The sequence below is a fragment of the Vitis vinifera genome, chromosome 14 (assembly GCF_030704535.1).
Source record: "Vitis vinifera cultivar Pinot Noir 40024 chromosome 14, ASM3070453v1".
Classification (NCBI taxonomy): domain Eukaryota; kingdom Viridiplantae; phylum Streptophyta; class Magnoliopsida; order Vitales; family Vitaceae; genus Vitis; species Vitis vinifera.
The window spans coordinates 22,618,505-22,643,354 of record NC_081818.1 but is presented as its reverse complement, the minus strand read 5'-3'; the positions used below and the strand labels follow the sequence as shown (position 1 = coordinate 22,643,354).

The following is a 24,850-nucleotide window of genomic DNA, read 5'->3' as shown; positions in this document are numbered from 1 at the left end:
TCTTTATTATTAAGTAATAAATGTATGCATATAATGAAATTTTTGGCTCTTTTATATCTTCAAAAATTAAATTTTTTTTATATTCATTTAAAATAGAATAGTATTAGTAATTATTAATTTTGAATAATTATTCTTTATTTTTAACAAATTAAGTAAATCAATTATGTTAATATCTATATTTTATAATATTTATAAAAAATATAATTTATGATTTGATTATATTATTAATATTCATATTTATTTTTAATTAAAAATTGATTTTATTTTTAATAAGATGTGAATTAGATTTAGTTTACACTATATGAATTGAATTTATAATTTATGTTTTTTACAAAATCAAAATAAAAAATTACTTTTAAAAATAATTTATCTAAAAAAGTTATTAGTTTTCAAATTTTTGAAAAGTATTTTTAAAAATAACTTATACTAAGAATCAAAATACCTCATAATTGAAATGATTTAAAATCCAATTTTTAATTGAGATTTTAGTTATATTGAAATCACTTTTGAATTTCATTATCATCATCATTTAAATTATAAAAATATGAGAATGAATGAGAAAACGAATGAGTATGAGATATCCATTTCTACTCTTCATTCTTTAATATCAAGCATGTACTAAAAGTAATTAGGATTATACTATCTCTAATAATTTCGATATTACTCTTTAATAATATAAATATTATTGTTAACCATTTAGGTACTATTTTTAATTTTTTTTATATATATGATAAAATTATATATGAGAAAAAAAAATTCTTGAACCAAAATATAACTTCGCTTGAAAATGGGTAACTATAACGATGAAATGAAATCTATAAGATGACATAATCTCTAAAGCATTCTCATAACCTTGAGCATTAGGTGCCATGTCAAGGTCATGTTGGGTCCATGGTTAAACATGCTTTAAAGGATCAAAGGGGAACATCAAGGGACCCAAGAGTAGTCTTTCAATATTAGAAAAAGGAAAATGGAGTTGTTGGCTAAATTTGTAGTTTTATGTGAGCTAAATGAGGATGGGTAGTGAGATGGAAAGGTGAGTTGGAGATCAGGATGAATTGAAAGGAGGATGGTTGTGGTGGGGTGTTTGGGGTTGTAAATTAGCGGATGGATGGTGGGTGGAGGGGTCCTTGGATTAGAAAGAGAGGCCAAATAGAATTTGTGACTAGGCCTCCTCCCACCAATCAACATTCTTCTTTGATCTTTCAACTATAAAATCAAATTCTAGATCATGGGGGAAGAAGAAAGTGACATAGGCTTGTATGATATCTACCAACATTTTGTAGGAGCTATTATTTTGTTTGCAATTTGTAGAATCTAATCTAGTGGAATTATGAAAAGAGATGAATGGAGAGGGCCTAATTGCCTAAACCATGGGCTCTCTTTAAACCCTAGGGCCATTTTTATAATTGCCACGATTAACTTCACCCCATAAAACTATTAGGAAGTATTAGATCATCTCAACATTAGAATAGTGAACCAAATAAAATGTGATATGCTCTCACTTTTATTTCTATTCATTTCAATCCTCAAATACCAGCATATCTTAAGAAAAATGTCATTATTGACTAAATAATATGCTAAATTAGGAGAGAGAAAAAAAACCCAAAGAAATTTAGATTGTGGCGTGAAGTTACAAATAATAAAATTAAGATATAAAAAAATGAGACCACCAAATTTGTTACAAAACAATGTGTTCAATCCTATTGATTAGATTTTTTTGGTATACATTCATCTGATAACGTATCGAACCCATCAAATTATTATAATGAGGATCTTATTTTCATTAAATGTGATTTATGTAAAATTAAGGGCATTTTTTTTTCATGTACATATCCAACAAATAATTTTTATTTATGCTTTTTTTTATAGGGGTTGATTTAAAAATTAAAACCAATAGAAATATTACATATTAATTGTTGAGGATACAAGGGGCTTATATCATGTTTGATATGATTATATCTTTTAGTGGATGGATTTTTGAAACAAAAATTATGAAAAGAAGGTATTTTAATTCAACATTCAAATAAAATTTTATTTTGAAACCCTTTCCAAAAAAAAAATTCTACAAAAGAAATTTATTTTCAACTTTATTAAAATACATTTAAAGGTGAGAAAATAGAAGCAAATGCTCAAAAAAAAATAATAATAAAATTAAGAACAAAACAATGTTTAAAAAATAAAAAATAAAAATATATTTTCGGTACAGCCCGGCCCAAACCCACTGTTTTGCTAAGCCCATGGGCTATATAACTGAGCGCCAATCCAGTAGCGCTCAGCTCCGTAAATCAAGCTATATGCACCAATCAATGAGCGCCACGAATCACCTGCATCATCACAAGAAAGAAGACCAGCCTCTTCCACTCTGTGCACAGATTTGATGCAACGGAGTGAAACCCAGATTTCGTGTTGTGAATAAAATGTGGGTTTTATATATTTTCAAACTTTACGTCTACTCTGATTGTTGATTGTTGATTTTTGATTTTTTTTTTTTATCCCTAGAATGAGAAAGATGTGTGTTCTCTAAATATAAAAACAATCAATTTTTTTCATCCTAGTGTGGCCTTGGTTTGATTTTGCATTATAAACTGTTACATTATTGAAATGGGTTTTCTTCCTTTTATTGTTATGTTGGGCAGGTTTTCCTTGATGATGACAATGAGCAGAAACCGGAGTTATGTGGAATTTGGGCACATAAGCCATGGTAGGCCTCACTACCACTCTTGGGTCCCTTTGATTGCTCTTTATCTTTGTGTGCGGTCTCCATAATATTCGTATTCTCTTTCCACTATTCTGTAATAAAGTTTTAGTGTTATGGTGTTGGTGTGCTAATTGATATGATTATGTGGATGAATATGGAGTTGCTTTTTATTTTGGATTTTAGGATCTTAATTGCCTGTAAAATGGTGGATTTGTGACAGTGAAAGGATACTGAAAATTTGAAGGACTACGCCCATGGGCTCCAATGAATTTGAGCAATGGCGACAAGTCAAGGCAAGAGTTTAGGTTAGTTGAGGAGTGGGGAATTCACATAGCTTCCTTAGGATATGAAACCCTTAGGTTGCATATTGGTACTTTAGAATTACAAAATAAGATCTGTTGCTAAGGTAAGCCATGGAGGCTTGGCTCATTGTTGAGGGATGGGTGGGGTGAAGGAGAAGATCCCCTGCTCATTTCCTTGTAACCAAAAAAGAGAAGAAAAAGCATGGAGCTCGGGTGGGGAATATGATGGATGTATACTCATCAATGCTAAGTTGATGAAGTTTAACGATTTCCACCTCCACCTCAGTGGTCAGTCAACTTAATCACCAATCACCTAGCGGCCATAATCATGGAGTTTCCATAGTTGTTGGTTGTAATTGTCAACAGTGATCTTCCTCTTAAAGTTTAGGCATCAGTTGTAATATTTTTGTAAATAGCTCTCATCTCTCAGTGCTTATTTGAATGCCATGAATGAGAATAATGTTTGTAACTTTTCCCCATTGCTAAACATTGCAGGTCTTCATGGTATAAGCTATTCTGAGTATTTCTTTTTAGCCATGGAATAAGAGAGTGTAGAAAGCACCCAAACACTCATTGTTATTACCCCCATTTCACCTTCCTACTCATACCCAGTTAACCTTATCTCCATAAGCTCTGCCGCCCAATTACCTCTGAAACTAATCCCCTCTAATTATCCATATTGGCATGCTCGGTTCTATAGTCTATTCTTTAATCATGATCTCCTTGGTTATCTTGACAGCTTTTTTCCCTGCTCAAATTCAACTATAGATTCCAGGGGAACCTCAAGGCCAAAACCACTCCTACATGTTTTGGCAGCACCAAGATCAGTTAATTCTTCATGGCATTTTGGCTTCACCATCTAAGACTGTTATTGATCTTGTGTTATCTGTCAAAACTAGTCCAGAAGCATGGGTGTGTCTGAAATTAGTAGAGAAGCATTTTGTGTCTGGAAAAGCTTTATGCTAAAGGTCTCACTCCAGAATTATTTCCTTCAAAGATCACTTGATGGATACAACTTGTGGCTGTAAAACTATCTCAGAGTTTCTTCACTCTCTCAAGGCTATTACTGATAAACTTGCCATCATTGGAGCACCTCTAAGTGATGATGATATTCTTATTTACTGTCTTTGTGGTCTTGGTCCCCAATACAAAGGAGCTATTGCTGCCATTTGGCTTCAAGGCAGTGCTCCTGCTTTGAAGATCTTCATGACAAACTCAGGGAACAAGAAGAATTCCTTAAGCATCCAAAACTGTCTCCTATCATGGCTAATGCCACTACTGAAACTAGTTCTCAATGTTCCAATACCAAACCTGTACCTAATTATCCTAAAGGCAACAAAAAGCCAAACCACAATCAATTGCAATGTGGTTTTTCAACTCTCAACATGCTACCACCAGATCCACAGAATGTTTTCAAATGCAAGCAAGGCAATGTAGCCAAAACATTGTCATCTGTTGATTTGTGGCAAACGGGGACATGGTGCGTGACAATGCTATTAAAATTTTCCCCAAAACTGTCCTGCACCAATGGCTCATCATACTAGTACTATAACCTACACTCACAATAGCAATTGACTCATGGACTTAACCGCATCTCATCATGTTTTCTCTTAACGTTCTCATCTATATTTGCATCAAGCATATCAGGGCCCTGATGATCATAAGTGTTAGGAATTTGAGGCTAATCCAACCTATGATAATCACCCTAGAGGGGGGGTGAATAGGGTGATGGTTTCTTTTTCAAATTTAAACTAAGTAAAAATAAGAGACAATTTATATGCAAGTATATGATAAGCAAAATAAAGACAATTGCATATAAATTAAAAGAGTTAGGGAAGAGAGAGTGCAAACACGAGAGTTTATAGTGGTTCGGCACTTCCTTGCCTACGTCCACTCTCCTCAACCTCCTAACCGAGTGAGGGTTCCACTATCTTGAAGCTTCAACTAAGCTTCCAATCTCTTTACAATTGGATTATGGTTCCAATTCACCCTCTTGGACTTTTTGCTTCCAAGCACCCTTTACAATTCTCAAGAGATATCCCACTCTTGAAACTTCCTCTCAAGGTTTACAAATGATTGATCTCACAAAATCCTAGTATTAGCTTTAAGCTCAAATGATACAAGAAAAACTAGGATTGAATAGTGCACTAAAGATATGCAAGTTATGAAACAATGGTGCACTCAAAAACACTCTTCTAAGGCTCAAATATATTCAAGAATGATTTGGGAAGGTTAAACTCTCTAAACAATGAAGATTGGAGCCTTTTTATAGAAGAAAAAAGCCAAACTAGCCGTTTGGGGTTCGACCGGTCGAGCTGGGGTTCGACCGGTCGAGCTGGGGGTCGACCGGTTGACTAGCCGTTAGCATTTAATGCTTGGCAGGAGACCGTTGGGCCTCGACCGGGTCTCGACCGGACCTTGACCGGACCTCGACCGGACGAGGTTCGACCTTGACCGGTTGAACAACCGTTCTGGAAGAAAGAGAAAATTTTTGCATTTTTCGAACGGTCAACCGGTTACTGTTCATCCGGTTCAACCGGTTGAGCTGGGGGTCAACCGGTTACTGTTCATCCGGTTCACCCGATTTAGCCAATTGAGCCGTTTTTTGCTCAACAACCAACTTTTCCAACTTATAACCTTTGAAACAACATTTAACACAAGGTTTTAGTTGAAAACATGAAATCATCCAATTTTAAAGATATTTAAAACAAAATAACTCTTGGATGATTTAGGTGCATAAGTAAGGAAAATAATGCATGGAAATCCTAGTGCACCAACAACCTTACAAAGAGACTTAAGAAGCTTTGGTCTTGAAAAACTCTTCTCTTTGAGGTGGTCTTCTTCTTCATGATTTTTCCTTGGCTTGATTTGTCTTTGGATTGCCACTTTAGAAGTCATCTTGCCTAATCACACTTAAAGTGTAGTCATTAGTTCTAAACCTTGTTTTGTTATCATCAAAATCAAGATTAACCAAACCTTGGTTTCACAATAAGCATGATGTGTGCTATTAGCACCATGAAATCTACACCATGTTCCATGTCTCCCCCTTCTGCTGTAGTTGGGATCAAAGCCTCCTCTCAACTTTGGCACAATCCTCTTGGTCATCCCTCTTGTAAAATTATGATTTTTCTTGTTTAGTCTAATTTGTTACCTTTGTCATAATGGAGTATCAACAGTTTCTCATTGGTGTGTCTTGCGTTTGTAATAAAATTCATCGCTTACCTTCTGGAATTTCTTCTTTGACTTGTTGTGGTCCACTTGATTTGATATATACCAATGTTTGAGGTGTTGCCCTTGTTTTATAGTTTTATTTGTTATGTTATCTTTGTTGATCACTTTACCAAAAACACCTGACCATACCCTTTATGTCACAAATCTGGTGTTTTCTCCGGGTTTACTCACTGTAAATCTGTAGTAGAGAAATATTTTAAAACTCCAGCTGTTACTGTGTATTCTGGTGGTGGTGGTGGTGAGTCTGCAACTTTAAAATAAGTTTTTGCAACTTTTGGCATTCAACACTTAAAGAAACTGATAGGCCTCCTGTACGTTATGTGTATACTAGAAAAGGGAAGAGGAATGTACTGCCACCTGGCAGTTAGTTGTAACAGCCTTAGTATAGGCTAGGTCACAGTTGGATACGGGAGGTCACAGTTGGATACGGGCTGGGATGGTTTAAATAGGAAAAGAGAGGGAATTACAGGGGGCTGAATATTGTGGATCTGGTAGGAGAGTGATAGCCTCTCAAATAGCTATCTGAGGATCAGTTGGGACTCTTGTTTCTTGAAATTCTTGAAATTCAATAATAATTCTCCATTAGATACCTATCAATTTGGTATTAGAGCATCGATCTAGATGGCTCAGAAAAAAGAATGAAGGTGGGTGGATTTTCTAGAGAAGGAAGTTGGAGAAATTAGAGAGGAGATGTAGCGCTTACCAGGAATGGAAAAGACAGTGATGGACCTTGCCTATAATGTAATGCGAGTTCTGCAGTCGCTGAAGAGACACAGAAGGCAGTGGTGGCATTGTCATCAGGGCGGGACACGACAACTGCTGCTCAATGAGAAGACCGTGCAAGATAGATCCTTGGAGTTGGGAAACCCAGTGGGGGGGGAGGGGATGGCATCGGATGAGACGAGGCAAGGCGGAAATGGAGAATGGTGCAGTAGCTGACAGGTGGAGATGCTTGTATTTACGGGAGAGAACCCTAACGGTTGGATCTTCCGGGCCGATCGATACTTCGCGACGTACGGACTCACGGAAGAAGAGAAATTAGTCGCCGCCGCGATGAGTTTAGATGGGGACGCACTCTCTTGGTACTAGTGGATTGATTCGAGGGAGGCGTTTGGGAGTTGGGAAAATTTGAAGAGGCGATCGTTGCTTTGCTTTCGTTCGATTCAAGAAGGAAGCCTTTGTGAGCAGTTTTTGGTAGTGCGACATCAGGGGATAGTGGCAGCATACCGATGGGAATTCGAGATTCTGACGACTCCATTGAAAGGGATTTCGGAGGAGGTAATGGAAAGCACGTTTATGAATGGGTTGCTTCCTGATATCCAGGCTGAGCTACGTTTTCTGCAACCATATGGGTTGGGCCACTTGATGGAAATGGCCCAACGGGTCGAAGATAGGAATTTAGCCATGAGGGCAGCCAGTGAACATGACCCAAATAGCACCAAAATGTTGTCATCTGCAAATCAAGGTGATTGGAAGATTGGGGAAAATTTTCAAACTAGGGCAGTGGCTGTTAGCGAGAAGACGATGAGCCAGCGACGTGAGATTCCAATAAAGAGACTGACGGAATCGAAGCTTCAAGCCCGTAGAGAAAAGGGCTATGTTTTAAGTGTGATGAAAAGTTCTCACCTGGTCATCGCTGTAAGAAAGAATTACGGGTTTTATTGGTGCACGAAGATGAGGAGGAAGAGGATAATCAGTTTGACGGCAGAGCAACCGAAGAACCTGCACTCATCGAGCTGAAAGACGTTGTGGAATTATCTCTAAATTCCGTGGTCGGTTTAACTACGCCGGGAACTATGAAGATCAAAGGGACGATTAGGTCAAAAGAGGTAATCATCCTTGTAGACAGTGGGGCTACCCACAATTTTTTATCCCTTGAATTGGTTCAACAATTAGCACTTCCATTAACTACAATAACCAGTTACGGGGTAATGATGGGAATCGGGATATCCATGAAAGGAAAGGGCATTTGTAGAGGAGTTTGTATTTCGATGCAAGGGCTCACCGTGGTGGAAGACTTTCTTCCACTTGAATTAGGCAACACTGATGTGATTCTGGGAATGCCTTGGTTGGGGACTTTAGGAGACGTGAAAGTAAACTGGAAGATGCTAACAATGAAGATCAAAATGGGGAAGGCAGTGATAGTGTTAAAGAGAGACCCGAGCCTTAGTCGGACCGAGGTATCTCTTAAGGCAATGGCTAGAGCACTATAGCACCATAGCCAAGGGGTATGGGTGGAACTCTATCAGACTTCCACCACTTCGGATTTGAGTGAAGGAGTACAAGAGGTCCCGAAAACAGTCAAAGAAGTATTAGCTCAACATCAGCAAATTTTTGGGCCAATAACAGGGTTACCACCAAGTCGTGATATTGACCATGCTATTCAATTAATTCTGAGAGCATCTTCGGTTAATGTTTGACCCTACCGGTATCCACATATTCTAAAGAATGAAATAGAGAGATTGGTGCAAGAGATGCTTGAGGCAGAAATTGTTCGGCCTAGCTTAAGCCCATTTTCTAATCTAGTGTTGTTGGTGAAAAAAAAAAAATGGAGGATGGAGGTTTTGTATAGATTACCGTGCTCTCAACAAAGTTACAGTTCCGAATCAGTTCCCCATTCCGGTGATTGATGAGTTACTCGACGAACTTCATGGTGCGACCATTTTTTCCAAACTAGATCTTAAATCGGGCTATCACCAAATTCGAGTCCGGCAACAAGATATCCACAAAACGCCATTTCGCACCCATGAAGATCACTACGAGTTCTTGGTGATGCCTTTTGGGCTAACCAATGCACTAACGACTTTCCAATCGTTAATGAACCGTATATTTCGGCCACACCTTCGGAAATTTGTGCTCGTATTTTTTTATGACATATTGGTCTACAGCAAAGACTTGAAGGAGCATTGTGACCATTTGCAAAGTGTGTTGTCCATTCTGGCGAACCACCAACTGCACGTCAATGGAAAGAAATGTCTCTTTGTTAAACCACAATTGGAATACTTGGGCCATTTGGTTTCCACCAAGGGGGTTGCTGCTGATCCCAACAAGATTTCAGCCATGGTAGAGTGGCCCACACCCAAATCCCTTAAAGAATTACGAGGATTTCTCGGATTGACTGGATACTACCATCGATTTGTAGAGGGATATGGAGCTATTTCTTAGCCTCTCACTTAGCAACTCAAAAAAGATGCTTTTAATTGGAACCTAGAGGCTGAGGCAGCCTTCCAAAAATTGAAAACAGCTATGACAACAATTCCTGTTTTGGCTTTGCCCAACTTCAGTCAACTCTTCATTGTAAAGACGGATGCCTCGGGGTATGGTTTGGGTGCCGTTTTGATGCAAAGTCATAGACTAGTAGCTTATTTTAGTCAAGTCCTCTCAGCAAGGGAGCGACAAAAGTCTATATATGAAAGAGAGTTAATGGCTATTGTCTTAGCAGTTCAAAAGTGGCGTCATTACCTGCTTGGTCGCCACTTTATTGTGCGAACAGATCAAAGTAGCTTGAAGTTTCCACTAGAGCAAAGAATAGTGAATGAGTCGTACCAAAAGTGGGTTGCAAAGCTGTTTAGGTATGATTTTGAAATTCGGTTTCGGCCTGGATTGGAGAATAAAGCAGCTAACGCCTTATCTCGCATCCCCATTTCTATGGAGTTAGCTGCCCTCATGGTTCCCAGTCGCATAGACACTTCGTTGATCAGTTCACAAGTTGAAGCTGACCCACACCTAGCTAAGATTCAACAGAGGCTGCCGGTTGATCCGAATGCTTATCCTAGGTATTCCTTGGACCATGGTATTCTCCTCTACAAGGGGCGCCTAGTCCTTCCCAAGGCCTCACCCCTTGTTCCAATACTTCTTCAAGAGGGCCATGCTAGCGTGGTTGGAGGGCATTCCGGGTTCTTGCGGACTTACAAACGACTCACACGAGATTTCTTTTGGGTTGGCATGAAAAATGACATCAAAGAGTTTGTGGAAAAGTGTCTAGTATGCCAACAAAATAAGGCCCTAACTTTGTCACTTGCTGGGTTACTACAACCACTGCCTATTCTAGAAAAAATATGGGATGATGTGACGATGGGCTTTATTGAGGGGCTTCCTAAGTCTAAGGGTTATAACTCCATTTTAGTTGTTGTGGATCAATTGAGCAAATATGCTCGCTTCTCACTGCTCAAGCATCCTTTCACAACTCAAATGGTGGCTGCTGTCTTTGTTCGGGATGTTGTCAAATTACATGGAATTCCCCGTTCCATTATTAGTGATCGTGACAAAGTATTTCTTAGCCGATTTTGGATGGAGCTATTTCGGTTGCAGGGTACTTCTCTCTGCCATAGTACCGCATATCATCCTCAAACAGATGGACAAACGGAAGTGGTCAACCGTTGTGTGGAGACATACCTTCAATGTTTTTCATATAACAAGCTTAGGCGTTGGTCTACATGGCTTCCATGGGCAGAATACTGGTATGATACCACATTCCACTCCTCCACTAATACGACACCGTTTCGAGCAGTTTACGGGCGAGACCCACCACCGTTGCTACGTTTTGGATCAGATTCCACCTCTGTTCTAGCAATGGATCAGTTATTGTAAGAGTGTGATCTAATTTTAAATGAACTGAAGGACCATCTCTGCTGTGCCCAATCCAAAATGAGGTCATCGGCAGATACTCATCATCGTGCAGTCCAATTTGAAGTTAGGGATTTTGTCTATATAAAGCTTCGTCCTTATCGTCTTCGTTCCCTTGCCAATCGACCCAATGAGAAGCTCTCCCCACGATATTTTGGCCCTTACAAAGTGGTGCAGCAAATTGGTCCAGTGGCGTACAGGTTAGAGCTCCCTTCTTCGACAACTATTCATCCAGTGTTTCATGTTTCACAGCTCAAGCGGGCTCTTGGTTCAGCTGATTTATGTCAGCCACTTTCCCCTATTCTTGCTGAGGACTTGGAATGGCTTGTGGAGCATGATCAGGTCTTAGATATTCGCCAGTCTCCCAATAACAATCAGCCTGGTATTGAAGTACTTATTCAGTGGAAAGGACTTCCTCAGTTTGAAGCTTCATGGGAATCAGCTGACACAATTAAAGAGCACTTTCCTGACTTCCACCTTGAGGACAAGGTGTCTCTCATTGAGGGGGGTAATGATAGGCCTCCTATATGTTATGTGTATACTAGTAAAGGGAAGAGGAATGTACTGCCACCTGGCAATTAGTTGTAACAGCCTTAGTATAGGCCAGGTCACAGTTGGATACGGGTTGGGATGGTTTAAATAGGAAAAGAGAGGGAATTACAGGGGGCTGAATATTGTGGATCTGGTAGGAGAGTGATAGCCTCTTGAATAGCTATTTGAGGATCAGTTGGGACTCTTGTTTCTTGAAATTCTTGAAATTCAATAATAATTATCCATTAGATACCTATCAGAAACCTCCTTATACCCCTCAACATAATGGCTCTGCATAAAGAAGAGATCAAAACATGGTTGAAACCGGCCTCAATCTTCTTCATAATGCTTCCCTACTTCTTTGTTTTTAGACATATGCCTTTCAAACAGCCTCTTACCTTTTACCAATAGGGTACCCATAGCAGTGCTAAATGTTAGATCACCATTTGACACCATCAATACTTGGTTAACTTCATCATCAATCATCCAGTGGGTGTATTCATCACATTTCCATAGTTGTTTGTTGTTGTTGTTGTTGTTGTTGTCAACTACAATCATCCTCCTAAAGTTTAGGCACCAGTTGTAGTATTGATGTAAATAGCTCTCTCCTTTATATACTAATTTGAATGCTGAACACAAAGATGAATTAAGAATGAACTTCTAATTCATATTGCTACCGTATACATACAATCTAAATCCGTTTAAGGGAATAACTTATTCACAAGAAATAATTCAAAGAATAAATATAAATAGGAAATAATTCAAAGAATAAAATATTCTGAAATATTCTAAAGAATAAAATTTTCAAATCTGACCATTCTCAGAAGTCTGAATGTTGAAGGAATCCCCTGAGGTTTCATTAGAAAATACTCCAAACATTGTAGAGAAATTGTTTAAGGAAGAGAAAAAAAATCTGGTACTTGAGAAAGAACAAAAAATCTGGAATATGAACCAGATTGAGGAAATAGAGAAAATTCTAATAAAAGACCAAATAAATGCTGAATTATTATTTTTTTTTTTTGTGAGTGGTTTCGTCCTAAGGTTTAGGGCGACTCTAATACCGTGAACACAAAGATGAATTGAGAATGAATTTCTAATTCATATTGCTACCATGTACATACAATCATATTTATGGATACAATGGTCTAAAACTATTTAAGGGAATAGCTTATTTACAAGAAATAATTCAAAGAATAAAATATAAGTAGGAAATAATTCAAGGAATAAAATATTCTAAAATATTCTAGAGAATAAAATATTCTAAAATATTCTCAATATGGATGATACTTCCAAATTTTCAACAGTGAATCTCTAATCTTTCCATAAATGTCATGAATGAGAAAGTGTACAACTTCTCCTTTTGCCAAATATTGCAGCTCTTCAAAGTTCTACCAAATAGAATTACGAACTTTTTTTCCAAATGGAGAACCATCAAAGGATATAAACAAGACTTGAAAGTGTTTAAAGAGTTTGAACAAAAGCTTTATAAGGGGTGAAAATTTTTATATGGATTTTGGTTAAAAAAAAAATTATATGGATGCCCCTTACCATATCTGAGACAATCTTTGTAATAACCTTCAAAAAGATTAGTACTTGATAGTGATTGACATATTTTTGGATTGTATATTGCTAACTAGAAATTCCTTGAGGCATAGGTCGAGTGGCAAAAGGTTTGGGTGGGGGTGTGGAAAGTTCCATGTTCAAGTCCCATCAAGGACAAAGAAAAAAAAAACGAGTTTATCTATTGTATGAAATTTTATCTGTAGTGCCAAATTTGAAATGAAAAGGTTGTTCCCTAATGTTACATCCAAATCTAGAACTGTGATAGCCTTAAGGCTAATTCATCAAGCCTCGCCTTGAGGTAAGCCTCAAGGTGTAAGACTCAATAGCCTTTTAAAACATTGATGATAGTTGTGGAAAGACTAATTTTCTTCATAGTTCCTTCTGCTTTTAAATTTTCTTTCCTAGTGTGTGCACCTTAAAAAAAGCTTTGGTGCTATATGGCAACATAATAGAGTTTAATAAAATTTTATGTTAGATTGATGGCATTTGTTGATTTAGACTCTTCTTATAATATGACAAACATGATGCAGTTTAGAGATAATTTTATGTTAGATTGATAACAAAAGCTAATTTAGATTCTTCTTGTCACATAATAAAGTAAACACGTTGCATGATCATATAGTGAAGCTCACTTTTAATCCTTATGCTGAGAGAACTTCTAGATGCTTCAAGATATTTGCTTCATTTAATCCTGATTTTTGCTTGGAAACAATTCCAATTGTGTGTTAATATATTTATCATAGTTCATAGATTAAGAATTGCCTTGTAATACAAGTTGTTGAAGGCAAAAAAAAAAAAAAAATAGAAGACTGCAGTTGCAAGACATTAGGTAGTACAGTGGGAAGGACATAGGTTTATGCAAAAGTTGCAAGATATTAATGCAAAGTTGAAAATCTGGAACAAGGTTATTTTTATAGAGATCAAACAAAGGAAGCCATCTTGGCAAACAATGCTAGGGCTGATTCTTGTGAGGGGGAAGAAGGGGTTTTTATCAATCTAGTTGGTTGTTCAAAGGGCTAATAAAGCAGAATTGGAGGAAGAGATGTGTTTGGATAAAAAAATATAAAGTTAAATGGGCTAAGGAGAGGGATTGTAATTCAAAATATTTCCATAGGATAGCTAATGGAAGAAGGGAAAAAAAAATGATCAAATTAGGAGGATACCTAGCATACCTCTATTGACATGAAATGACTAAGGATGAAAATATTGGTTCTTACAAAAATATTGATTGTTGGATTTTATGAATATATTGAGAACTATCGATGGAAATTTTGGCAAAAAATATTGATGAGGGAAAAACTCCAAAAAGTGATAGAAGAAATAATAATAAACCTACCTAAGTTCTTTTATTGAAGAAATTAATAGATGTATGATATAATTTGTGACATTCAACAATAATATACATAATTTGAAAATACAATTTATATAGATTTATCTAATTTGGATGATTCAATGATACAAAATAAATAATAACATATGTATAATTTTTTAAAATATATTTATAAATTTAAAATTTTCATAAATTTAATTAATGTACAAAAAGATATAAAGAAAGACTCATTACAAAAAAAAATATGATAATGATTTTTATATTTTTAAGAATTAGTTAAATAGAATTGAATACAATACCATTCAAATTGATTAATTTATTAAGGTTTTATTTTAATATTTGGTGCTTGGTATTTGGTATGAATTTATTAAAAAGTAAATTTATTTATTTTTAATGAAAGTATGAGATAAAAACTATATATATAGTATTTAGGATTAATAACACTAAGGGTGACACAACCCAATTTTTTTTGATAGACAAAGGCAGATTGAGTAGAACAAAGAAGTCTTTGTAAATGTTATGGTCAAGAAGGCAAAAGCTCTTTCTCAGATCCATTTTTGGGATTCTAAGGAGAGGGTCTCTCCTTGTTTAATTGAGGATTTAGAGGCTAGAAAGATGGCTTTGGAAGAGTACAAAAAGTAGGCTTTAATGGAAGAAACTCCATGTATCTAAAGAAATTTGGAAGGAATGGAGATAAGAACACTAAGTTTTTTCACAAAATGACCAATGAATGGTGGAGCCATTACCATGGCATACAGTTTGAGGTTCGAATCCCATTCCAACATAAAAATTCTAGAGTTTGACCGAGTTTGGGTTGTATTGACCATATAAGCTTTGACCAAGTTTGACCCAAAAAATCAGAATTATTGGGAATTTATTGGAAAAAAACCCCATATATCCAAAAAAATCTAGAAAAACTCTTGTGTCAAGGGCTACGATATCCGAAACTTCAGCAAAAAGTGGGGATGGGGAAATTTTCATCCTTAGATATGACAATGGTGTGGGTGTGGGATTTTATATCTTTTTTCTATGTGTTTACTTATCAAAAATAAAAAATAAAAATGGTGTGGGTGTGGGATTCTTGATGAATACATTTTTTCTTTTATTATCATATCTAATTACCATTCAAGATCCTTTTCTAAAGCAATATGCCCATATCGTAACATTTGAGATGTGAAGGATTATACAAGAAGCGCAGAAAGGTGTGGAAGGTAGCCCCTTTGTGTATCTTTTGGGTGGTTTGGAAGGAAAGAAATAGGATTGCTTTTAATAATAAGAAGATTTCGATGAATAGGTTGAAAAACTCTTTTGTTTGTAATATTTGGGTGTGGACTAAATCGGTTGTAAATGATGGTCCTCTCTCTTTACCCAGTTTTTTGATTGGCTAGGTGCTAGGTGAGGGTTGGTATTGTATTTCTGCTTCTTTTTGTGCCCTTGGGCGCCTCTTGTATACTCCCTGTATGCTTTTGGGCCTGATTTAAGGGGCTCCTTTCTAATATATGTTTATTCTGTGTTTGCCAATCAAAAAAAAAAAAAACTAGATAAACAAGTGCTCTAGATATACTGTACTAAACCAATGTAACATTGGCTATTGAATGTCCTGTTTGGATTGGCTTTATAGAAGCTAAAAACCTTGCTTTAAGCACAATGAAATCTTCCATTCGTGTGTGGGTGATTTTAATAAAAGTGCTTTTCACTTTAAAATGACCTTAACATATAAGGATAATGTTGTTTCTCATGAAAGCCCCTTTTTAGCTTTTGGGGGAAGTTCAAATTTGTTTCATATTTAACACAACTTTCATAGTACCATGATTGTACCTTGGAAATAGTGACCTTAGCTTCTATTTAAATCCAAATGCAAAAGAGTTGTTCCAACCAAGACCTTCATCGGTCTTATTGAGGACTAGGAATGAATGAAAATGCTTAAAGTTGTACTAGCCCTCTCCTAGGATTTTTTTTTATCTTTATATGCAAGTCTAGGTGATTTAAGTGTCATTTTCCAAGATGACTGGCAAGGTAATTATGGAGAGAATTTGGTAAAGCCCAATGTGAGTTGTTTATGACATACCATATCCATACAAATCCATTTAAAGAAAAATAGCTCCCGAGATAACAAGTTTGGAAGTCATTGAGAAATCCAGGTGAAGTGCTACCTATGTAGATGTAGATTGTGGTGGCCTTCTTCATTATGATGTCCTAGGACCTGGAAAGTTATTGGGTCCTTGCTTCCAGTTAGGCTTGATTGAATATTTGCTGCTACTGCCTCATTAGTATTTTGTTCCCATACAAGAAAAATTCTATGGATGGAATTCAAAGCTAGAGCTAATTATTTTTATGGATAGAAGTCATTATATAAGACCCTTACTAATGTTCTTCTCAAGCCTTATTTAGTTTACATTATACAACACAAGAATGCAACTGTTACTCCCATTGTTGGAAGTGCCCTTGGCATTGACAGGAGGCAGACCAGACCATGTTTGGGGAAATAGTGTGCTGGAGTGGTTAGGTATGCATAAACTATATGGAAAAATTCAGTGTTGAAACCGTGATGTGCTCATGTTATCTAGCTAACCCATGTATTATCTGAGGGAGCTTAATGATCTATTTGGGCTACAAGTTATGCAGCTCCAGGACACTCATGACTGAACTAAAACAATAATGTGGGATCTGCAATAGACAAATGAGCATTACTTAGGATTAAAATTGATCCTTTTGCTGAGATGAGTATTGTTTACTTGCCTACCTTTGGTGTTATATCAAGAATAAGAGCAAGAATCTTATGCTCAATGCCTGCTGAGTGGACAAAGAATGAAGTCTAGCCCACTGGCAGTGCAGACAGGGACACCTCAATTGGATACAATTTACGCCATTGTTTAGCAAGGGACTTGACCAAAAAATCAAAAGCTTGGTTGAGCTTGAATAATTTTCCCAGCAGAAAACAGTGTATCACAGTCTCACATACACCAAATGATTGCCTCCATGAAAACTGCAAAGCTCTGCATCTTTCCTTTTCCTCAGGCTGAACTTCATTCTTCCAGTTGCATATCCTTTACACAGGTGATAAAGGGAAGTTGTCCTTTTTAAATTATCACTAGCTAAAATCAACACTTCATTTGATTTGACCTCTATGGACTTTGCTTCTTATTTCATTTCAAACTTTACTCCAAAAGTGTAATTCTAACTGGGAATTGAATGGATATGGAAATGTAAGTCTGTAAATTTTAATTAACATGAATTTATGTTCTATTTTAAATTTAGGAGATGGTGATTTGCAAGTAAGACGAGAAAGTAATGTAAAGAAGATTTCTACTGTGTACTCAGTGGACTTATCGACAATGGTGTAAGAATCTCTTTTGTGAAGAAAAGTACTGATACTTGACCAATGGCAGGGCAGAAATGGATAATTTGAGGGCCAAAGGATCAGTTAGGACCACAACTTAATTAAGCTTGACCAGGCTTGGGTGAGATTCAGAGCAGATAAGAGTATCGGAGTTCAGAGCCATCCCATTAACTTTCGTGGATGTCTTCATCTCTCTTTTCTGTGGCTGAACTTTGGGCTCAAACACCATTACTCCACCAAAGTGAAGATTGCAATCCACTTTTCTTAAAGCTCACCAAAAATGATGCACTCTTCACTTTGATTTTGAATTTGTGAGTTTTGGTTCTCATTCCACCTAAACCCAGAAATACAAGAGTGATAATCAATAATTTGTGGAACTCAATTGGTACTCATAAAATGAAAAGAAAATTTTTATAACATAGACAAATTTTATATGCTTTTGCAAGTAGGAGATTTATATATGATTAAGAAATCACCAAGTCTCAAACTGGGCCCTGCAAGAGATATATGGTTAATGTAGTAGTTGACATCCTTGCTATCTTTCTTGGCATAATATCTTGTGTCTAAGTTAATGAGAAAAGCTCTGTTTCTTGACCAATGGCCGGCCAGGAATAGATACTTGAGGACCTATCAGTGAGGACCTTGACAAAAAGTTAAGTTGACAAGGCCCAGACAATACTCAGAATATACAAGAAGATATCAAGCTTTATAGCTATCTGAAAATAACTTCCACGAGCCTTATCTCTCTTTTCTATGACTGAACTTTGTTCTGGCATATCTTTACCTCCATAAAAGTGAAAAGTGCAGTTCACCTTTTCCTAAAGACACCTAGTGAGAGTACACTTGCATTGCCAATGGGAATATGCAGACAAAATAGTTATAGACTAACAACTTATGTGCTTTTACGAGATGGCAGAGATGAAATCCTCATTTATAAAATCTCCTAGTATAATTCTTAAACTATGCTTCAGGAAAGATTAGGTATTTGTTGTTATAGCTCTTTTTCCTTGCTATCTCTGTTGGCACAACTGATACTGTGGGAAGAACCTTTGTCTCATTGAGTGAACAAAAAGCAGGTATGCTTAAACTGGCATAGACCATATTCATGGAAAACATGAGGGAGTCAGGCATTAGAACCTTTTAATAGTAACCTCTATGAGTCTCCTCACTTTTCTTTTGTGGCCTATCTTTGTTGCTGCAAACTTTGCCTCCTTAAAAGTGAAAGGTGTGATTCTCTTTTCTTAAAGATCGTTAGTGAGATACTGAGAGTATATTTGCCATTTATATTGTTGAAGTTTGTATTTTTGGTTATTCTTTCCAACCAAAACCCAAAATAGAAGGGTTATGATTGAAAATTTATGAATTTGTTATAAGGCATCAGACCCATGATTGAAGAGTGTATAAACAGTCACAAATGGCACAAAGGGATTCATTACTCAAAGCCAAATATTTGCTTTGAAGGCTTTGGTTGATTTTGAGTGGACCAGATGGAGAATAACAGATCATGACGTATAAATGTTCTATGTCATAAATATTAAATACCATTACAAAATTGCCCAGTTAAAATTTCAAAGTATGCATTAGGAAAGATGGCTTAGTTGTGGTTGTTATTCATACATCTCTCAAATGTGTAGAACTTAAACATTGCTCATCTGCACAAGAACAGTTTGATCACCACAGCCATCTTTTTATATAGTAGTATCTCACATTGGAGGGCAACAGACAACATGTTCATCAATGCAATTACAATGATGAGCTTGAGATGGATGGTAAAATAAGAAGGTCAAGATAGAAATGGGATCATCAGAAAAATCTTGTTTGCTACCCTAATAGTTTGCAGAGTGGCAATATAAATTGAGATGGTTTGTTAATGCCCACACTCAGGAGAATATTAATGACACTGAGAGCATGAAATTTGGTACAAATTGAATGAGCTAAAAACTAGAGAAATGTAAAGAAAAGGATAATGATAAAATTAGTTGGAAAATATTTATACACTCATACTTCGATTGAAACAACTGTCTTTGGAATGCTGCAAGTAGAAGCATATACTCATTCGATTCCCTACCCTGGATTAAGATCCCCATCTGATGGGTCCCCAAAGCTTGTCACTTTGGGTCACATCACCTTTGGTCTGTACTTTGTGGAAAAGCTTTCTAAAGCATCGTCAATCCTTTGTTTTCTTATCAGAAGTATCACTCTCTTGTGGAACTATTTGAAATAAAGTGTCTTCTGCACTTGTAGAAATTTATGGGTGATTATATTGTAGTGCACAGGTGTACAAAAGGGACCTGCAATGATCTTCACTTGATTCCTATTCAAAGGTGTACATGCCAAAACACTTACAATTGGAAGTGGATTAGAAAATCCCAAAAAAGCTGCAGTTCTGAAGAGGGAAGTTGTGGGCATTCTTCCTTGTCTGGTATGGCTTTCTATATATAATGTTTTTAATCCTTATTCAAACCTGTACTCTTTTAGGCTTGACTAGTATGTGGTTGCTTATTTGTTTATCTTTCCTTACATAAGCTAGAGACAAAGGAGTTTTTATGGTCAAGCTGGACAAAGATTCTTTCAGTTTTTCTCATTGGACATGCAGGGAAGCAAGGTGTAGCTTTGAAGCACTTCTTCTTGGCTTTTTGTCTGGGATGAGAGGCTATAAATATCAGCTTGTAATAAAAATAATTTTAATGTCCACCCACGTTAAGTTCACTAGTATGGTGGAACTTTTTGTGTCCAAATCCTTCACTTTCCAGAACATTCAACTCCTCTAAACTCAGAATTTTTTTTAAGTAATAAGATTTGGAAATTAACAGAAGTTAGCTCTTACTGGGAAGATATCTATTTAACTCTCCAGATCCATGGAAAGGAGCATTTGTCATCTATTTTTGGTGGTGAATTATCCATGATGATGAGAATCTGAAGCCAATGCTCAGTGAATGCTGAGTGGCTAAAATGACAGTGTCTAGCATATCGGTAGTGCAGAAATGGACACAAATTAAAAGTCTTGGTTGAGCTTGAACAATATGCATAGTGGACAGGAGGATGTTACAGTTGTAGGCATGTCAAATATCGGTTTTCCTGAGAATCTCTCGTGTTCCTTGCCATCTGGCTCAACTTTGATCCGATGTGAATATCTCTTAGAAAGGTGAAAAAGTGTGCAAAAGTGCAGCCCCCTTTCTTAAAGATTGGTGAGAGCCTGTACCTTTGCCAAGTTAGATACACTTTCCACACAAACCTAAAACCCAAAACTGTAACCACAACTTCAACTGAAAAAGTTACTAATTGTAAACCAGTAACTTATCAAAATCTAATTTATTGTTTATCAATTTTCATTCTTTTTAAGGGCTAAGCACTCTTTCTATAGTATACATGTTGATGGAAGTGAGCATGGGATGAGATACCTTCACCTGAAGGTGGTATTAGAAGCCTCTCTTATTGTGGAAGAGCTTCTAATTCTTTCAATTGTGCAAACCTGTTTCCAATAAAAGTAAATTCTATGTATACACTTCAACATTTGCCATTCACTATACTGGAAGGATAAGAATCTTGATCTCAGTGCTGAGTGGAGAAAAAGCACTCATGCCTGCCAAATGGCCTTTCATAAATGGATACATCAAGATCCCAAGGATCATTGACACCCTCAAACGTTAAAGTGAAAAAGCGCAGCACCTCAGCCAGGTCCAGTGATATTATGGAAGGCAGCACAGGTACTAATCCTTAGGGCCATAACGTATAACCTCCATGTGATCCTTTCCCTTTAGCCCTTTACTGTCTATTACTTCGGTTTTTTCTTTTCACTTCTCTTGAAGTTCTTTCTCCCATTAGGTTGCTAGAAAGCAAAAGCTGTGATCAACTTATTATCACATCATGATTTTCTGCATTGAAAAGCACAATCATGGAAATAGTGTATTGATTCTGTTGGAGGCCGCCCTCATCGTTGTCGATTCTGGATGCTATGCTATGCTATTGAAGTATTTGCATGATATAAGATCAATACATTATGAATGAATGGCCTCTTAAAGCTGTCTCCAAAATACAAACGAAAAGGGAAACAAATTCGCTTTTGTTCATTTTGGAGGATGATAGAATTTTCTATCAGCAGTTTGTCTTGTGCTTGTCAACTAAAGGAGTTATTAGCTTTCTAGAATCATTTCTTAGATCAGTTTTCCCTGATAAAGTACCAGATAGAGCCAAAGATACATCAGTATAAGAACTGCATCTGTGTTAAAATTATTGAAAAATACCTGATACAAGCCCTTTTATTGCAGGGATGGGCATGGTTCAGTGGATGGGAATAATAACTGGATATTTCATGTGAAAAGAGCAAGACCTACAGGGTAGCATGGACCCCAATCAAAAGCCTGAAAGCTTCGCCAAGCTCGAATAACATTCACAACAGACAAGAAGGTATTACCGGACTTTAGAGCTATGCAAGCTGTGTACCATTGCTTCCTTTATTTTTCCTTTCCATGTGGCTGAACTTTCTACACTTTCCTACATTTTCTGAATCCTTTATTCCAGAAAGGAAGTAGAGCATCCATTCATTTCTTATGGAATGGGGTTTCTTTCTTCTTTTTTTTATCCTTTTTTTGGAGGGGTGGAATGTAGTAGACATGATTTCTTATGGTTGACCTATTTAATTTGCTGTTGCTTCCCTTCCAACCCAATCTTCAGAGTCAAGAGAATAACCAAAACAAAACAAAAAAACTCAAATGGGAATGAGTAATGAGAAGCTGAGTTTCAAAATTGAATTTTTGTACATGCATATTTACAAAAAGAAACAGAGTTGACAATGAAAACTTACAAAATTACTAGGCACATTTCTCATTAATTCAAACCCATTACATCGAGAAAGATACAGTATTAGTGGTTGAGTCTTTAGTAACAAACTCATACAATTCTTTCTCTCCTTGATACTGGATTTAGAATGACGGGACAATGCCATATCCGCTTTCCGCCATTAATGTCGTAGAGAACATCTGATCCACTTCAACTTCTACATCTGTCCTCTTGGCAAACCTGCCCTTGATCCGGGGTCTTGTCTCTGCATATGCTTTCCTTGATGCATACCTGATTGTCTTCTCAAACTTCCTTGTCTTCTTTTTCTCTCTGTACCTCAGGACCCTTGCCTCCCTATCCATTGGAGTCAGCTGGGTTGGCATCTGAATTGGAGGGCCTGAGAAAAGGTCGATTGTTCCCTTGGGAGGTCTCGGATGCGAGATTGAGATTGAGATATCACTCATAGTTGTTGCTTCTGGCACGACGCCAACATCCATTGATGACACAGAGACCTGAATACATCATAACATAGAACAATCAGTGTTCAGTTCTAGCAATATTAAAGCAGAGAATTACTTGAAATGGCATGAACCTCAAGAATTGCTAACCATAATTTACGTTCAGAAATGGGATGATTCAGAATTTCTTTAATTCTTCTGGGAATCAAATGGTGAGGGCCTTTTTCTTTTTCCTAATTTTGGTGGCACAACTTTGTTAATACCATGCGATGGATCACTACAAATATCAAGAAAAAGACAGAAAGAAGAATATGTTGATCTTTCTGATGTAAACTTTTTGGACGGAAGCAAACAGAATTTTGTAGCACAATTGTAACTGCAAAATATAGCAAAGGTTCTGAAAGAACCTTTTGAGTTATGGGCCTGGAGCAAAAGGAGAATTGAAAAACATGTCATTGGATTCCACCCTTTTACCAGAGAAAAGGTAAAGAAAAGAGTCAAAGAGAGCTAATAAAGTATTGCAGAAAAAATATCTCCCTCAGCTCTCAACTTTCAGAAGCTTTACTCTTTATCTTTTGTGTTAAATATTAGATACTAGACTAAAAAAATCTAAATCCTTTACTGGGATTCACCAAGATAACCACAAAAGAGTGTACGTCTTATAAACAGTACATGGGAACGGATGAATTTGGGATGGATTTGAATGAACTGAAGACACCCCCCATAAACAAGTATGAATGAGGAAACAGATGATTCTGAAAGTCCAGTGTGTGTTTGGAAGGCGTAGGCATAGTGATCATGAAGAATTAAAGAAATTAAACAATTGACAGTGATGAAGAAGCTAACGCTGTGGCTAATTGAAGGGTTGTAGCTGTAGGCAGCTTTCGAGGACTCATACTCCATCCCCAGATGAAAACCCTGCTGCTGATGCTGCTGGTGTAGCTGCCCCTTTGCTTCCCCGCACTGAACTGGCACGACACGGTCTCCCCCATAATTCTTGTGCGGAACGCTGTAATGCGGCGGCGGCTGCTGCTGATTATACTGATCACTGAACTGATTCTCAGGGCATGAATTGTACTCCACTAGGTCCAGATACTCATCCACCTCCCCACCGAACAACAATCCATTGTTCTGGTTGTTGCTGCTTCCGTTGTTATTCTTCACTGGGTTCAGCAACAGCCACGAAGCTGCCTCGTCTTCGTCTTCCTCATCTATGGTCTCCTCAGCCTCTTGGCCCAGGAAGCCGTTGTCGGCCTCCGCGGCAGACCTCACCACGGTGCCTCCGGGGTCGGTGGCGGGAGGCCCGTAGAGGCAGCCGGCGATGGGGAGAACCGGCACGCGGTGGTGTCGGCGGGCCAGAGGATTAGCGGAGTGGATGTCAGCGTCGCAGGTGGCGCAGAGCGACGCCGCGTCCGCCTTGCAGACGAACGCCGCCGGAGCGCGCTCGCACGACTCGCACACCCAGACCCGCTCGTGCTGCGACGCCACCCTGTTGGCGGCGTGTATGCGGGCGTCGCAGCCAGCGCACAGGTAGGCGGAGTCCGCTCTGCAGTAAATAGTGCATGCCGCCGACCTACACGTGTCGCAAACACGAGCCCAACCACCGCCTCCACCGGCGGCGGCATCAGCGTTACAACCTTCGTCCTTCAACATGTGTGTGAGACTGTGAGAGTGAGCGTAGGTTTGTGTTTCGGGTGCACAGTGAACGAAGGGTGGTGAAGAGGTAACTGTAGGAAGACGGAAGAGGCAAGTGGGGGTTGTAGAGAATCCTTTTGAGTGACACGCGTCACCTATTTAGTGGCTCCGAAAAGTTGTTAAGTTATCTTGTGGCTAGCTGCGTTTCTGGTGGGGCCCAACCGTGGTCCGCCCGGAGACACGGAGGTTCCCCTTTGGTCCCACTTTTGCTTTTGGAATCATTTAATGTGCATGTCATTTTACTTATCCTTACTTTCTCTCAAGTACGTAATACCACCATACTCTCCATGTTTC

General features: G+C 37.7%; 2 protein-coding genes across 17 annotated transcripts; one reads left to right on the top strand and one right to left on the bottom strand.

Annotated features, from left to right (window-relative positions):
• The first annotated feature begins 2,279 nt into the window (after positions 1–2,279).
• Positions 2,280–22,291, top strand: LOC109123950 (transposon Tf2-1 polyprotein). 16 transcript variants are annotated; one of them, XR_002031833.2, is made up of 5 exons: positions 2,280–2,422; positions 2,640–2,704; positions 19,894–20,046; positions 21,181–21,331; positions 21,893–22,291. XR_002031833.2 is itself a non-coding variant. In XM_059742488.1 (4 exons), the coding sequence occupies exons 1-4, from the start codon at positions 2,504–2,506 to the stop codon at positions 20,271–20,273; spliced, it is 282 nt and encodes a 93-aa protein (XP_059598471.1). In that variant the 5' UTR covers positions 2,473–2,503; the 3' UTR covers positions 20,274–20,439. The 16 variants fall into 16 exon arrangements, 2 of the variants coding, with proteins under 2 accessions (XP_059598470.1, XP_059598471.1); XR_009467579.1 differs by lacking the exons at positions 21,181–21,331; positions 21,893–22,291 and adding exons at positions 17,546–17,624; positions 20,155–20,439; XR_002031835.2 differs by lacking the exons at positions 21,181–21,331; positions 21,893–22,291 and adding exons at positions 17,546–17,624; positions 20,151–20,439.
• Positions 22,292–22,343: 52 nt separating this feature from the next.
• LOC100248114 (zinc finger protein CONSTANS-LIKE 2) lies at positions 22,344–24,850 on the bottom strand. The gene is made up of 2 exons (XM_002282473.5): positions 23,708–24,850; positions 22,344–22,915 (listed from the first exon to the last, which is right to left on the bottom strand). The coding sequence occupies exons 1-2, from the start codon at positions 24,512–24,514 to the stop codon at positions 22,547–22,549; spliced, it is 1,176 nt and encodes a 391-aa protein (XP_002282509.1). The 5' UTR covers positions 24,515–24,850; the 3' UTR covers positions 22,344–22,546.

Coding starts and splice junctions, on each gene's coding strand:
- LOC100248114 (XM_002282473.5), bottom strand. CDS start 24,514: ATGTTGAAGGACGAAGGTTGTAACGCTGATGCCGCCGCCGGTGGAGGC. Junction 22,916..23,707: donor ACCCTTCAATTAGCCACAGC/GTTAGCTTCTTC, acceptor TGATGTATTCAG/GTCTCTGTGTCATCAATGGA.
- LOC109123950 (XM_059742487.1), top strand. CDS start 9,481: ATGACAACAATTCCTGTTTTGGCTTTGCCCAACTTCAGTCAACTCTTC.